General features: G+C 38.0%; 1 protein-coding gene across 2 annotated transcripts; it reads right to left on the bottom strand.

Moving 5' to 3' along the window:
- Positions 1-1,202: 1,202 nt before the first annotated feature.
- C1S (complement C1s) lies at positions 1,203-16,527 on the bottom strand. Of its 2 annotated transcripts, none has more exons than XM_074269098.1 (12): positions 16,248-16,527; positions 15,207-15,334; positions 13,074-13,278; positions 12,186-12,363; positions 11,390-11,515; positions 10,656-10,855; positions 9,262-9,415; positions 8,179-8,294; positions 7,640-7,718; positions 7,065-7,193; positions 4,420-4,494; positions 1,203-2,440 (listed from the first exon to the last, which is right to left on the bottom strand). In XM_074269098.1, the coding sequence occupies exons 2-12, from the start codon at positions 15,245-15,247 to the stop codon at positions 1,641-1,643; spliced, it is 2,103 nt and encodes a 700-aa protein (XP_074125199.1). In that variant the 5' UTR covers positions 15,248-15,334; positions 16,248-16,527; the 3' UTR covers positions 1,203-1,640. The 2 variants fall into 2 exon arrangements, with proteins under 2 accessions (XP_074125199.1, XP_074125200.1); XM_074269099.1 differs by having other exon boundaries at positions 15,207-15,331; positions 16,248-16,525.
- Between the last annotated feature and the right edge of the window lie 377 nt (positions 16,528-16,904).

The following is a 16,904-nucleotide window of genomic DNA, read 5'->3' as shown; positions in this document are numbered from 1 at the left end:
CAATACAGGGGGTGTATTACAAGCATTGATAGGTAGCAATAATTACCAATCAAAAAGAATGTAAGAAAAGTGGCAAGTGATGCAATCAAAGGGAGGGAACAAGCTCATAAACTGCAAGCAATGTCCACAGAAGTAGGGTGTTTCCCACCTCACTGATGGATCCCCTCTTGAGGATTTATGGGGGAAGAAGGATAAAAGTCACAAAGGAAGAGCAAGCAAGGATGGGTTGCCATCTATATCACTAGAGAGAGGATCCACATTATTGAAATTACAGATGCATTTAAACATTAAATGCAAACAAACAAAAAAAAAAAGGAGAGAACTGTTCAAAAAAGTAAAGCTATTCAATTTCATAATAAAAATAATCAGGAAAAAAAGACATCCCACAGCTCCCTTATTTTCAATCAGAAAATGCAGATTATTTATTCCAGATACTTTTTTTTCTTCCTGAAATAAATTTTTTTAAAAGAAAAAAAATCCCTTTCACTTCTTTATAGCTCCATCATGGCATCATCAAACCAACTGTACTCTTAGCTCCATAGGTACACACCATGCAATGTGAATCCATTCTCTTTTTTTCTACATCACTCCCAGCATTCATCATATACATAATGCCACTTAAAGGTCATCACCATCTCAACCCATTTGTTTTTTTTCTTTCTTTCTTTCTTTTTTTGTTTTATTAAGGCTTTTTATTTACAAAATATATGATTCATGGGTAATTTTTCAACATTGACACTTGCAAAACCTTGTGTTCCAAATTTCTCCCTCCTTGCTCCCATACCCTCCCCTAGATGGCAGATAGTCAAATGCATGTTAAATATTCAACCCGTTGTTAATGAATGTTATGTTCCCAGGGATTTCCAATGAAACATTCAAAATATTTTCTAAAGCCCAGATTCACATTTTAACACAGAAACTCTGAACTCTGATTTGGAATCACTCTTTAATTTCTCAATCAAATTTTGGAAAGGGAGATATTGGAATATTCTTTTACCTCCCTCCCTCTCTACCATACCACATAGTACAATGCTCTATAAAGAGTGATCTCAAGAAATAATATTGAATTACTGATTAATTTCCTGTCAGAATAAACAAGATCCTGCCTGACTTTTGGTCAATCATTCCCCTCTCCTTCACATCCACTGTGGTTCTATGACCCTGATTCTGAGTCCTTGTGAAAGAATGAGGGACACCTGCAATGGAGCGGAATCACACTTTATTGTGGCTAATTACTGGATTTTAAGAATGATTCGTTAACTATAGTTGTGAATAGAGGAGTAGGCGGGCAAGGGAGGTGAATAGTGTCTCCATCAGTCATTTACTATCAGAGCTGTAATGACTGGCAAAATTCAGGACTAGGGGCAAGAGAGTTCTTTCAAGTTTGTTGCTTATTGTGATAGGATTAGACAGCAGTCAAAAGAATGACATGAACCAATAGAAAGAGGTCTCCAAAGATAAGAGTGATCTAACCAGGTGCCATTACAACAGAGGAATACATTTAGTTGGACATTTCAGATCCAACAATATGCTCCATCTCATCACAAACACTTCTGTCTCTTTCATTCTTACTCCCCACAGTCACAATGAAACACAGGGGAAGGATGGCAATCCAGAGAGCTGGGTGATATAAGAATAGATTAATCCTGATCAGAGATCCTATTTTCCTGCATAGTCTTCTCAATCCAGGAAATATAATTTTTTACTTTAGTGTAGATCCCATAAGTACCACATTTAGGTCCCCAGGACACCAGGCCAGCCACATAGAATTTAGTGTTCTTCTGATTAGGGACCTGTACAGCAAAGGCCCCACCACTGTCTCCTTTACAACTATCACTCCCCTTCTCTCCTCCAGCACAAATCATGTTGCTGGTAAAACTATAGGTGCTAATATCTACTGTGGCGTCGTCACTCTTTACTGACTGACACTTTCCTAGTGGAACCACAGGTAATCGTGCCCATCTCAATTCAACAACATTTAAGCGTCTGTTTGCTTGGCCCCAGCCTGAGATCATTCCCAGGGTCCTATAGTTGAGGTCATACTCTGGTGAACTGTCTGGCAAGCATATGGGAGAAACATTAGGTCCCATCTTTACTGGGTCTTTTAGGCGCACGAGTGCAATGTCATTGTCAAAATTCTTCCTTGCCTCTAGGTTAGCAACAGGACTCCAGTTGGGATGAATAAAGACACCATCAGCAACGAGCAATTGGGCCTCCTCTAGAGACGAACGATCAACCTTGGTGGTTCCCATGTACATAATAGGGTTGGAGTTCCCTTCTAATACATGGGCAGCAGTTAACACCCAGTGTTCGTCGATGAGGGCTCCACCAGCTCTTGGATACTGAAAGAATACTTGCCAGGGGAAACTGCTAATATTTGCTCTGTTGCCCCCAAAAATCCTCTGGGTTTCTGAAAAGAGATGACTGGGAACTCCACAGACTAGGGAACAAAGAAAGATAAGTTAGCAGAGGACTATTAAAACAATTTGGCCTCAAATTGATGCCCAATCATTCTCATATTATTACCAGCCTATACTGAAGTCTCTTCAAAACTTACATTTTATCCATTTCTTCAAGTAGACTGGATTTCACATAAACTGACACCCTATGAATTACCACCACTAACAATGGGTAAAGAGGAAGGAGCTAGCTCCTGATTAGTCTGGACTATAGCTTGGTTCCTCTTCCAAAACTATGCCTCAGTCTAGGGGATGTGATGAAGAGAGAGGAAATGATTTATCTCTTCCCTGACCAGATCTACTTGTTGCTCCATTTCCTATTGATTGCTTGGAAATATAGTGACTTTACTTTTTACTCATTATATCAGGAGCCCCATTTGATTTCAGCTGATGACTTACATCTATAAGCTCTTCCCTGCCTAGCCTAGTTGGATTCATTGTCTTTTACTCCCCCCCCCCCTTCCTTCTGTATAAAAAAGCAATTTAGTATATTGTAAAGAAAGGGGGTATTTGTTCTGGAATTTGGGGATAGATAGCTTGACTGTCAGGGTGAATTATTCTGATAAGAAACAATTTTCTGATGGCTATTTCAAGCCTCTCCTTCATTCTGAATCATGAAAAAATGCAGTAAACTAGCCAAGTAACATCTAACAGATAATAACATTAATAACTCCACTAATCAATAATTAAAATGCTTCCTGATTGGAAGAATTAAGCAATGGTGAAATATTGTCTTTCTTGTCTTGGCAGATGGATAGTAGACTCTAAGTGTGGAATGAGGACACATTATTCATTGTGGATAATTTGTCTTATTGTACTTAACTGTGTAGTTTTTTTGTTATGAGAAGGTTTCTATGATAAGGAGGCAGTATAGCAGGTCTCAAATGTAATGCTAAGATCTAAGAGGCATCAGCAAGACTTATGGCCCAGCTCCATCCTTCTCAAAATATGTGTTTGTACCTAGATTTTCTGTGGGAAAATAATCTATCCACTTGATCTAGGATATGATTATGTAATTATGAATTTACATTTAAATTGTCTTTACCCAGAGGTCCTTAGTTTGCCATCTGTAAACTTGGATGGAACAAAAATTATACATCTATTCTAAAAGAACTGTATTATAAAATAATTTCCTTTGTAATTCTAGGTATTTTATTTTGTGCATTTAAAAATGCTTTCCCATTTGACTTTATAATAAAATACAAATTTTGGTTTTCCCAAACTGCCAAAGGGGTCCATAACAAAAAAAAGTGGACAGTCTTACCAAACTTATGCCAACTCTAATCTTCATTTTGATTCTAACACTCACCTTAAATAGGTGACATCTTAGATTTAGACCTGAGAAGAACCATGGAGGCTATGTAGTCCAACCCATTCTTTGTGCAGGTGAGAAAACTGAGACCAGAAAAGTGAGTTGAACTTGTTCAATGTCACTCAAGAGAGTGTAATTAAACATCAAGGGTAGAATTTGAATCCAAGTCCATTTAACCTCTATTTACTTCAGATTCGTCAACTGTAAAATGGAGACCATAGCAGCACCTGCCTTAAAGGATTCTTATGAGTATCAGATTAGATGATATTTGTTAAAAGCTCTCAGTACAATACCTGGTCTATGGTAGGTACTTTATAAATGCTAATTCTCTCATCTTTCCTTCCATTCTCTAATTTCAAATCCAACACACTTTCTATAGCATTGCACCACTGTAACTCCCAGAGGCCCATTTATTCTGATCTGGTTCCCAGAAGCCACCTGTCACTGGGTCAGACTTTGGTGGTCCAAAGTTTCTAGGCTTTACCCCCCAGGAGGTAATTGACTGTCGCTTCAACAGGCTCATTTTTCCAAAGACTCTAGAAGTCATTGCTTCTTCAAGTAGCTGTACTAGGGCTCAATCCTTCCAATGTCTCTCTACCCACCATCTTACTTTTACTGCAGTTATTCCCCAGACCCAGCCTCTGTTACCTGGCACACACTGAGGCAGCTCCGTGCCTAACACCTTGTTCATCCAGGTCCCATTGGCGGCACAACCATATTCCCCTAAAATCAACAAGGATGGCAGATAAGATGCCAGGAAAAGATAATGATGAATGTTGGAAGGGCTGTGGGAAAACTGGGACACTGATACATTGTTGGTGGAGTTGTGAAATGATCCAACCATTCTGGAGAGCAATCTGGAATTATGCCCAAAAAGTTATCAAACTGGGCATACCCTTTGATCCTGCAATGTTTCCACTGGGCTTATATCCCAAAGAGATCTTAAAAAAGATAAAGGGACCCACATGTGCAAAAATGTTGTGGCAGCCCTCTTTGTGGTAGCAAAGGATTGGAAAATGAATAGATGCCCATCAATTGAGGAATGACTGAATAAGTTGTAGGATATGAAGGTAATAGAATATTATTGTTCTATAAAAAATGGTGAACAAGCTGATTTTAGAAAGGTCTAGAAAGATTTACACAGACTGATGCTGAAGGAAACAAGCAGAACCAGGAATACATTGTGCACAGTAACAGAAAGAATGTGAGATGATCAATCATTAAAGACTTGGTTCTTCTCAGTGGTTCAGTGATCCAAGACAATCCCAATAGACTTTGGACATAAAATGCCATCTGCGTCCAGAAAAAGATCTAAGGAGACTAAATATAAATCAACACATATTATGTCCACTTCTTTTTTGTTTCTTCTTCTTTTTTTTTAATCTCTTCCATGGTTTTTCCCTATTGCTCTGAGTTTTCTCTCCCAACATGATTCATAAAACAATACGTATTAAAAATAAATAAATTTACTAGGAAAAAACAAAAACAAAAACAAAATAAGGAAGGCAGAGCCCTTCAGCACTGAATCTCCTCACTGAAGCTCCAGACTCCTGAGGGCAACCATTATAAAGACAAGGACCAGACTGTTAGCACCTGGACTCACAAGGGAAGGATCTAGACATTCAATCTTCTACAGATTCTGGGTTTAGGACAGAAAAGTGGTCAGAGATTTTTCCCTGATATACCAGTCAGTATTCTACAGCATGGTGGGGATCATAAGGAAGGGAAAGAAGAAGGGGAGGTACTTGTGTTATAATGGCATCTGTGAACATACTCGATGTGAGAAGGAAAAGCTAGTCAGAGGATTTCTATATCTTGAGTTACCTTACACTCTCTGTTAACCAGACTGTCCTTGTAAAAAGGACTCTTCAGTCAGAGTAAAGGCAGTTTATAGTTGTGAGTATTTGTCTATAAATTCCTGAGTTTCAGATCAAATGACTCATTCAGAGTATGAATAAATATTATCAGGCTATTATAAAAACAAATTCCTATTCCAAGTAGGAAGCTGGACTAGAAAACTTTAAGATCCCTTAGAATTCTAAGATTCTATACTTTTATAAGTCTCTAAATTGATCTAAAGGACTCCATTGGCCTTTTGTACCTAACCTTATTTATTTATTTATTTGTTTGTTTGTTTGTTTGTTTGTTTGTTTGTTTGTTTGTTTATTTATTTATTTGTTTGTTTTTGATTGAGTTGTTACTTATCCAGGATCACATAGCCAGTAAGTGTCTGAGTCTGGATTGGAAATCAAGTCCTCCTGACTCTATCCACTGTGCCACCTAAGTATCCCATCTAAACTCTTTAAAAAGGCTTCCCTGATTTCTTTCAAGACCTAACTGAGATCTCATCTTCTAGGTGAACCATTTCCTGATCTCCCTTAATGCTAATAATGCCTCTCCTCCGTTGATCACCTCCAATTTCTATGTTTGTACAAAGTTATTTACATGTTGTTTCCCTTATGAGACTACTATATAAACTCCCTGAGGGAAGGCAACATCTTGGCCTCTTTTTAAAAAAAAACTCAATAGTATTTTATTTTTCCAAATACATGTAAAGATAGTTTTCAACATTCATTTTTGTAATACTTTGTGTTTCAAATTTTTCTCCCTCCCTTTGTCTCCCCTCCCCTAGACAGCAAGTAGTCAGAGGTTAAATATGTATAATTCATTTTTGTTTCTTTTTATACCCCCAGTGCTTAGCAAAGAGCCTGGCATATAGTAGTTACTTAATAAATATCTATTTTGACTTTACCACCTGATTGTTCCTATATGAGAATTGTATATTAATTCAATGAAGATAAAAGCAACATAGTCAAGAAATCATAAGATTGGAAGATCATAGATTTGTAGCTGGAAGAAACTGCTGAGTTTATCAAGTCCAACCCCCTCATTTTACAGATAAAAAAACTGAGGCAGAGATAAATTAAGGAGCTTCTCCTGTGTCATAGAGCTAATATCTAAGGCAGGGGTGAGGAACATCTGGCCTGGACCATGAAATCATTTGGTCTGGCCCTGCCAAGATGACAACAATCTTCCACTGCTTGAGTTCTTTCAGTTGGTAATATGTATGGCCTGCAAATGATGTTATAAATATTCAAATGACCCTTGGCAGAAAAAAAGGTTCCTCTCCCCTGGTCTAAGGTTTGGTTTGAATCCACGTCTTCTGGAATACGGACTAATACCTCACACCTACTATACCCCTGTATGTTCCCTTTGCCCTTTCAATTACAAGGGAAAAAACTACCTTTTAATGTCTTCATTTTCATTATCTCTCCCCCAAAGAAAAAACATACCAGTCCCTTCAGTCTTCATGTAATAATATGGCTCATTGCAGGTATACTGAGTCACAGCTCCAAACAAGGTATTTTCTGTATTGTCTGTTTTCCCATTTTTAATGGATTCTGGGATGCCACAGTCCACCGCTACAAGGGAAAATCAGGACAGGGGTCATCAAGGCAGCCACTCTTACCCGGCAATAATTATGACATCAACTCTAACCTTTTATCCCATTGATTCCACTGCCTCTGAGGTTTTCAGATATCTCTGAGATGAGCCTTTTCTATTCTCCTTGTGGTTATCCCTACCTGGTTTTCTTTATGCTAACCTCAATGAAGAGTAAAACCTTGCAGCACAAACCGCCATTATCCCATTGGACGTCTATTTTTCTCTCTCTCACTGGTGATATTCTGAGATGCTAAAAAAGATACACATTACAATCCCATTGTCCTTCTGTGTTTCACCTGGCCTAGGGCTCAATAAAATCTCTGTGTTTAGAAACCTAAGACCCAATCCATCTCCTTTTATTTTCTGAATATCCTCAATATATACCTCAAACACATTTTGGAGAATATTCCGCTCCATTACCTACGTTTGCATTTTAGGTTGGAATTACTCCACTGCCCATTACTTTGACAAGTTGAATAGAAGGATGTTGCGCTGACTCTTCCCTAAAGAAAAACAAGAATTATCATTAACTAGGAAGGATGTGGGGAAGTCAGAGTACAAGAGGGAGTCCTATCCTAGTGTTTAATGAGGACTCCTCACCAATTTTAACAAGGAGAGACCCAAAGCAGCACAGATCTGTAGCTTCACAATTGATTTCCACTCAAAGTCACTGAACTGGATGCCAAAAAAGAAGCAGGGGAAGTTAGACGGTACAGTGGATAAAATACTAGCCCTGGAATCAGGATGACCAAAAAAGAAGCAGCAGAAGTTGGGATGGGGAGAGTAACATGACTCAATCTCTCCCAGGAGGGGATTAAATACTCAGAGAAAGCATGCTTGGGCTGTCCTTGTAAAAACCATGCCTTCTTTAGAAATATCCATGTAGGCTAAACACTTAGAAACTTAGTGATTACCTTGAATGGAGGGAGGGGGACAAAAAACAGTCCCCTGATAGTAACTTACCTCCACTACTTCAAACCCTTCCAGACAAGTTATCTTCACAGTATCCTGATACACATATTTGGCCTTTACGGGATCCTGAATAGAGTTGGCTGTAAATTCTTTAGGACATGGCATTGCTTTAGAAAGAAAATGGCAGCAACAGAAAGAAAACATCAATGAACAAAAAGTCTGACAATCACCTGTCTTTAAAATGACATATTTCTCTAGTCTCTTAACTTGATTAATAAAAACATACTTCTATAGCAATTAAAGGGAATCCACAACATAGTCCAAAAACTATGAGTTTTTTCACAATTTATTATCTCCAAGGGTGGTGTCTTATTATATTTCCTGTGTTACAGATGATGACACAAAGGGCCATAGAGGTTAAGTGATTACACACAGGGTAGGACAGGGACCTAGTCTTTTGCCTCTATATGACTTCTCAGTATGACCTTATCATCTATCTAACAGCCAAACATAATTTTGTGAATCCAATCCATGCAATCCATCTTTCTACCATCTTAGCTAATAAGAAAATCAAATTCCACAGTTCAATTCTATTTCATAAATATTATGTGCCTGACTTCCTGCTTTAATTTATTCAACTATTAAACATATTTCCAGTTTTTATGTTTTTCTATATAATTTTACTATTATATTCTTTCATCATCCATTTTGTCTCATGTACTCACCGTTCTCTTTTTCTGATCACTGATATGTAATAGAATCTAGCATTATTCTCCATCTAAACATCTTGATTTAGTTTCCCAAGATCACTCATCCAAAATACAAACAAAAGGTCTGAGCTTACAGGTTGGGTTAGCTGAGTAGGAGAACTCCTGGAAGCTGAGGCATTTACAGAATCACTTTAGGAGTTTAGAAGTCTCATGGGAATTAAACAATTTTTGAATCAATAAAAGAAATACTGTATTTTTTGGAAAGTCATTCCTCAACCCGTCCTTTTAGCATCCAGTGTAATAATGTGTCTATACATTTCTCTCTGAAAATGTAAATTTATATATCTACATATCTATTTCTTCAGATATCTGGCATAGAAATGTTACCTGGATGCAAACATCTATAGCTTGCACGGCTACTTACGATCTCCATAGTAACGAAGTTTCCAGCCCTTTTTTTGCCCTGTTTCATCAGTTTGGAAGATGACATCAAGAACATTGTCCTTGGTTTCAATTATTTGCTGCCCAGGGAATCCATTACCACAGTAAGGCCCAAACTGCTGGCCTCCTGCAGTGAACTAGGAGAAAAAAAAAGTGAGAATAAGTCAGGAAAGAGACAGAAAGGAAAGAATGGAAAGTGGCAAAGAATAAGGCACAAAAAGATTAAACATAGTATAACAAAGTCTATGCGATTCCCCAGGCAGAAAAGGCTAGGGAGACTGCTCCTGGAGACTTATGGTGACTTTTAATGGAAGTCTCTTGTAAACACTTTCACATGTGTAAACTTTCTATAACTAATTTCTGCTAACACATGGTTAGGAGAAGACTTTTTGATTGTCTTTTGTCTATTTTTGTAGACTTAGGGCTTAGCACAGTGCCTGGCACAAAATAGCACCTAATAAATATCTGCTTGGTTTTTCAATTAGAAAGCTAGAATTTTGGAGATTCTCCAAAAAGTCTTAAAAAACAGAGATTTTTCTTTTTTTCTTGAATTACTTTGTATTACCTGTTTTCATTGCTTTGACTCCTTTGCTGACTGTCCAGTGAGAGAAATTGCTGTGAGGAGTGAGGCTTTGGACCTCCCTCCAAAACCAGGCTTAGATATGGTTCCATATCATGGGCCTTAATCTTTTGCTTTAACATTTGTGCTTTTCTGTTTTAGATGAGGAAATGGAAAACTCCACTCTATAAGGTCATCAAAGGGAGCACCTGAGCATTCTGGCATTCTGATTTTATAGTAAATCTTGTATCAACGCTCCATGGAGCAAAATGTGACCTTCAAGAGTGACCTTTAAGACCTAACTTAGCCATCGCTAAGATAAAGACTAATCCAGCAGCAGTGCCTCCTCTGGGTGGAAATTTGATGAGAAATATGCTATGTGAATCCACTCTCGCTAGAGATCAAGGTAGTATGGAAGAGAATATGCTCTTGCTGTATTAAGGCAATATGCTTATTTTTACTTTTGTCTTTTAAATGAATGTTCCTTTCAAAAGTTGATTGATATTAAGTAGATAAGAGGAACTAGGGTTATACTGATGGACACTTAAGAATTGGGGAAGGGCATAACTGGTGAGAGATTGAGGCAATGACAGTAGAGAAGTGATTACCCACATCCCTTCAGGATACTCTCCAAAGTCCTGAGGAGAACATATAATTGACCTGAATGTTTTTCAAGTGGGAAATATATTTGCTACAATGGACAAGAGGAAAATGAAAGGAAAAAAAAATGCAAGAAAAGGAACTAAAGGAGGGAAAGATCTCTTTTTGAGGGAAAAACATGCATGAAAGGGAAACAAAGGTAACTATCCACCACGCACAAGCAGGCTGTCCGGACAATCTCCTTCTGAATCACCTGCTTCTACATCAAAATCTTCTCTCTTAATAGTCACCACCACTTGAAAGCCTTTCTCCAAAAAGACCCTGTAGTCACAGCGAGAGTTCTCAGGATATAAACTGGGATAGTTAGGACTGGTAATCTCCCCAGTTAGATCAGTAAACATATTCCCACTGCAATTCACTTCAAAAGAAAACAGGAAGAAAAGAGAAAATCAGCAGAATGAAAAAAAATCTTGTCAGCTATTCATCTTACTCTTATAAGTTAATCATCTTTCATTCAAAACAAATCCATGACCTTAATTAGGATCTATATCCATTAATTTCCTGATGGTACATCATCAGAGTCACAATTCTCATTAAAGATGCCAAACCATAATGAGGTCCCTATAATCTGCCTATGATAAAAGTAGACTCTTTCTAGAACTTGAACCACCCCATGTTTGAATGTTTTCCCTTAGTTAATAGTTTAACTTTCTCCCTTGACCTTGTTTACTCTGGGGCATTTCTTCCCTATAGGGGCGGAGAAATTAAAATATCTATATTCTAACACACTTTCTAGGATATATATTCCTAGAAAATAGAATATGTATTCATAAAAATCAAGGATAACTATAAGGGTTAAACTGGTGGTATAAACAAATTTCCCCACTCATGCTTCCTGCACCTCAGGTGATTACCATTGTCGAATGAATGGATAGATGGATGAATGGCTCACCTCCACAATTTTTCATGTCATCATGGAGGAAGTACTCCGGAGGGCAGGAGCAAAAGTAACCACCAATGAAGTTGTTGCAGAAATGGCTACAAGGGATATCGTTAAAGTCTGTGCACTCATTTATATCTGAAAATAGGAAGAGAGGATGTTAAGTTGGAAATGGAGATGTATATAAGAGAATAAAGTTTAACTAAAATTAGACCCTGCAGAGCAGGAAGGGATATTGCTTTTGAGCTTTAGTAAAACTACTCTGCATGCTCTTTGATATCATGGGCTCCACACTCTGCATACTATTACTGTCTTAATTCATATTACTAAGTTTTTCAGGGATAAGAACTTATACAGCACAGGATGAATAAGTTTACAATGTCTGGGACCTTTAGATTTCAAAATATCTTTCAGAAAGAAACATCTAACACTAAAAATGATATCCTAAAAATCAGATACCCTGTTAAAGTCTGTAGTAGAAAAGCATGTGTAGCAAATTTATTGGTATGATAAAATAATAACTTATTTTTTAACAAAAATTTTAAATGTCTCAATGGCAAGTACCTTATATGAAAACATATTAGAATTTTCCAAGTACATGTCAAACTTGTGTCTCACAGCAGAAACTCAAACTAAGTCAAAACTTTCACATACCAATGGGAGTAATGGAAATGGCACTAACGATTTTCTTTCATAAAAATTAGGAATAGAATCCTAATTCATAAACTTGTTATTAATTCCTTCCTAATTCAGACATTAAAGTTGGAACATTCCAAAAAGACATTAATGGGAAGATATTTGGCCATACCTATGGCAACATAATAAGCAGCAAATCCTGTGAAGCGCTCTTCATTCGAGAAGTCTGATTCAAAGATCACGTCCAGACTCCTATATGGTACATAGTACTCCTTCACTATTGGAGAACTGGGGTTCTTACTACTCTTCTGCCCACACAGTACTCCTTCCACATGGTCTCCGGACATGATCTATGAAGAGGATTTGAAACAGATACAGAAGTAGGGAATCAAAGACTAGGAAATATTCTGATATAAGGCCTTGGAATAAGGAGAAGTGTTAGGATTACAAGGTGATAACTCAGGTTGTCTAAACAATTCTCTAGCTCAGAATTCACACCTTTAGTTCAAACCTTTAAAAGGAGTTTACACCTTAGACTTCTGAAAAGGAGTTTACATATTTAAAGGAGTTTACACCTTTAAAAGGACTAAGTTCTTTGGCTGTAGGAGTTCTTAACAAGCCCATTCTCTTTGAGGATAAAAGAAGGCAACATTGAGTCTGAAGAGCAGTCTAGACTGGGACATTGAGTTTGGACGGCATTCTGGATTGAGTCAAAGAGAAGACGTCCCGTGGATTCGCAAGTCCAGCCATCCCACACTTTTGGAGGGAAAGGCTCCAGAAGCCTCCCAAGAAACCTGCTCACAGAGAAAAAGATTATACAGAAAAGAAACCTCCTCCCAAAGAAGGATTACAATTGAGAGGCGACAGGACATTACATTTTGGCGCCCAACGTGGGGCAAGGACTTATTCTGAATTCTTCAGAGGAGCTAGGCTGGACCTTGACAGAGAAGGAAGAAGAACCAGATTTCCTTCCCCACATTGTTCCTATATTTTCCAATCTCTCCCTCTACTTCCCTGCTCCAAGCCCTTAGTCTCAGGTCCATCTGTACTTATACAATACCTTCACAAAATCATACTCGCAGTTGGCTGATAACTCCATGTCCAGATGAGTGAAATAGAGACGGATGCCATACCCATCAGGAACTGTGATCTTCCAGGTTTTATGTGCATTGTTGGGGTATGCCTGGGGATAGTTAGGGGACAAAATTTCCCCATACATGGAGGTCTCCTCCGCCCATGCCAGGACTGCAAACAAGACAATACACCTAGAAAAAAGACACAGAGAGATGACCTATGTGCCATGGGGTGAATTTTATCTTGAGAATAACTAGGAAGCAAGTGATATCACAGAGAATAGGAAAAAGATAAGGATAGCTAGCATCATGATAGAAAGAAGAAAAGGTCAGAAAAAATAGTTAACACTCAAGACTCCTTAGATGTCAAATCTCTAAGCATTTCTATTGACTTATGGCAAGATCAGGCTCTCTCAAGCGGATGAAAAAAAGTAAAATTCAGACCTTATATTTAATTCAACAAACATTTAAGTGATCATTATTAGGAAGGAAATGAAAATGTAAGTAAAAAAAATAACAGTCTTTGCCCTCCAAGACCTTACACTCTATTGGAAAAGTATAACATGGACCCACATAACATAAGATGAGAGGGATGAACTAAATGGCCACTGCAGTGTCTTACAGCTATATATTTATAATATGGTGATCCTATGATCCTAGATCGAAACCCAAGTAAGATATATGATTATTTGAGAGAAGGAAGGCTGTGGTGATGAGAAGGCATATACAACCATCAAGGTACATGACATATTTTTGAAAGATAAGGTTACCTGAAATTAATGTGGCATACTGAATAGAGGGACAACCTAGGAGTTGCCATGAAATCAGGTCAATCCTGTTTCTGATATATACAGACTATATGACCCTGAATAAGTTACTGAACCACTCAGTGTCCCCAGGAAACTCTCTAAGATTATAAATTTCCTTTTCTTTTGGGGCACGGTGGGTAACTCAGGTCCTTGTGACTCTAGGGATGAGCCCTATCTACTGCACCACCTAGCTACTCCTTTAAAATTATAAATTTCAACAGACACCATTCAGCATCAGTAGAGTTTTCTTACCAGGAATCCCTTAGATCAATTAAGTCACTCTTCAAAAAAAAAAAAAAAGTCACAAAGATAATTCTTCTTACACAACAAATGAAATGTATCTATTAAGCATTGCATTGTAGTATTTGTTGTTCAGTTATTTTCAGTTATGTCTGATGCTTTGTGACACTATTTGGGGTTTTCTTAACAGAGATAATGGAATGGTTTGCCATTTCCTTCTCTACTCATTTTATAGATGAGGAATTGAGACAGGGTATTTAACCCTGCTTGCTCAGGATCACACAGTTAATAAGTGTCTGAGGCTGGATTTAAATCCACAAAGAGGAACTTTCCTGATTCCAGGTCTAGCCCTCTATCCATTGTACTACCTAGCTGCCCCATGGCAAATGCCAGGGATGCAAATACAGAAGTTCCCACCTTAAAGGAGCTTACCTCTGATTGGGAAAACAGCACTTATATAGTAGTGTGGACAGAGAAGGAAGCTACATTCTGGGAAGCAGAGGATGGTGAATGGGCAACTATCTACAATAGGACTAGGGCTAGCTACTGACACTGCCTTTTCAGATCATAGGATCATGGATTGAGAACTGGCTCTTCATATTTTATAGATGAGGAAACTGAGGCCCAGAGAAGTTAATTAACTTGACCAAAGTCATATAAGTAGTCACCATAGGCCAGGAATTTAAACCTGTATTTTTACTCCAAATCCAGGATTTTTTTTTTTTACTACAGTTAAAAAAAAAAAAATCTGTAAAAAACAAACTCCTTGAATGTAGGGAATAATGCTAGCATATAGTGTTTGTAATACATGCTTATTGAACTGAACTGTTAGAGGAATCTTGGGAATTTTCATAGGCCCCTGGGAAGAAGAAAATATAGAAAAACTAAAGAGATGTGGGGAAATGAAGAGAGGGAGAGAGAAGAAAAGAAAGGGGAAGAGGAAAGAATGAGAAGAAAAGAAGGGAGAAAGGCAGAATGTGAGAGAAAATGATCAGTGGGACAAATTCCCAGAGGAGATAGAAAGAACACAAATAGAGGGAAAAATATCCCTCAGGTTTCTTGACCACTCACCATATGCTTGTGGATTTGATAGATCCTGAGAAGCTGGACATCTTTACCTCTGGCTCTCTCTTCTCTACCTCTGGACTTTGGAGTTCAGAGAAGGGAGAGGTTTCACCGGATTTGTCTGAGCAAACCTGCTTTGGGAGTGAGAGTCACCTGGAGTTCAATGACACTTTCATACCAACACTCAGGTTCTACCAAGCAGTACCATCCAACTTTACCCATCTTTCACATTTTTCCAGCCTTTAAGTTTCTAGACTTTGTCCTTCCATTGCCTTTTGTTTCTCTTGTCTCACACATTGAATACTAAGATTAAGATTGCTCTCTCCTAAGCAACATGTTAATCAATTTGGCTTTTCTCATTATTCAGCTTTTCTGTTACTTTGACTTAAATTTTATGACATTCCTCTTTCTTTATGCCCTCACAGCACCCAATATCTCTCTATCCAAGCCACACACACACACACACACACACACACACACACACACACAAGTCCCTTTATCACAAAGCATCAGGAATACATTCTCCCTGGGCTTTTGAATCTTTGATTCACTTTCTTACATTTCTCTTCACTATATTTGATTATTGAATTCTAATGGTAGAGAAGAAAGGTTGATTCCTTCAGGACCAAAATAAAATACACCTTAAGATTTACTCCAAATAATATAAAACAAACAAAACCAAAAAATCTTGTTCCCTATATCTCAGATGGAAACAGAGCTGGAAAGGTAGATAGGGGAAGAAAAATGGCAAATTAATCAAAAGAAACTGGAGGAAAAGGATTGAGAGCAGGTTCTCTCTCATTTCTTTAATAGTTTCCTTCTATCTTAAAGTAATAATCTTCCCATAGTTTGTTTAAAGTACATATTAGCTTTTTAGCAAGGGTTGCTGGAGGATGGAATGAGGGTGAAGTTGGCCCAAGAAAAATGGCCCCAGGTTAAGAAAGGAGATGAAACTCCTTTCTCTCTTCTTTGCCTAAAGACCAAAACCATCATATTGAAGGTATTCTCCATATTAGAGTTCATACCACTTGCTTTTAAGGTTTTTACCTTCTGGAGCTGATGGGGAAGAGTGGATCAATTTCCCTTATTTCTGCAAGTAGGCATCCTGGGAGGTACGTACAGACAAGTACAGAGGGCTATCAGGGAATTTAGCACTCCCCTTGCCTCTCAGCCAGCCTCTCTGCCCTTCTGTGTCTTGTCTCTACCATTCCCCCTCTATGTGTCTATTTCTCAAATTCCCTTAACTACATAAGGAGGGGCTGGAAGACCATAAAACAGGAAGAAGAGGATTCAGTCTTGATCTTAGAGCTCCCTCTGCTTTTGGAATAGGCACTGCCCACTTTATCTTTGGCCCCAGTTCCCCTATTGAGGTCTGCATGCAGGATAAATTTTTTTTTTAAGGGGAAATTTTATTGTTGTGCAATCCTCTCTTCCTAGCCAAAGTGGGTGTAGCAAAATGCATCTGCATGTGGTTTTGAGGAAATCAGGTGGTTTGTAGGAAAAGGAGGGGAATAAGAATCAAGCCCAGCCCATAATAAATAGTTTTCTTTCCCATGGTTCAATTCAGTTAGATACTAAAAGAAAGGATATTTACCAAAACCCTAGCTCAGAATTTCTTTTTACTTTCACTTTAGCACTTTACTTTTTACTTTATTTAAAGCAAGATGGGTTGCCAGGTGAACACAGGCCTCATTCAGATGCTTG

Source organism: Sminthopsis crassicaudata, chromosome 5 (genome assembly GCF_048593235.1).
Source record: "Sminthopsis crassicaudata isolate SCR6 chromosome 5, ASM4859323v1, whole genome shotgun sequence".
In the NCBI taxonomy this organism is placed as follows: Eukaryota; Metazoa; Chordata; class Mammalia; order Dasyuromorphia; family Dasyuridae; genus Sminthopsis; species Sminthopsis crassicaudata.
The sequence above is the reverse complement of the archived record's forward strand: the minus strand, read 5'-3'. Positions and strand labels throughout refer to the sequence as shown.

Bases quoted from the DNA above. Each gene is read 5' to 3' on its own strand.
- C1S (XM_074269098.1), bottom strand. From the start codon at position 15,247: ATGTCCAGCTTCTCAGGATCTATCAAATCCACAAGCATATG. The intron at 12,364-13,073 runs GTATTGTATAAG...TCCTCTTCATAG, and splicing joins GCGAGTATGATTTTGTGAAG to ATCATGTCCGGAGACCATGT. The intron at 7,194-7,639 runs GTAGGTAATGGA...TTTCCCTTGTAG, and splicing joins TTCCAACCTAAAATGCAAAC to CGGTGGACTGTGGCATCCCA.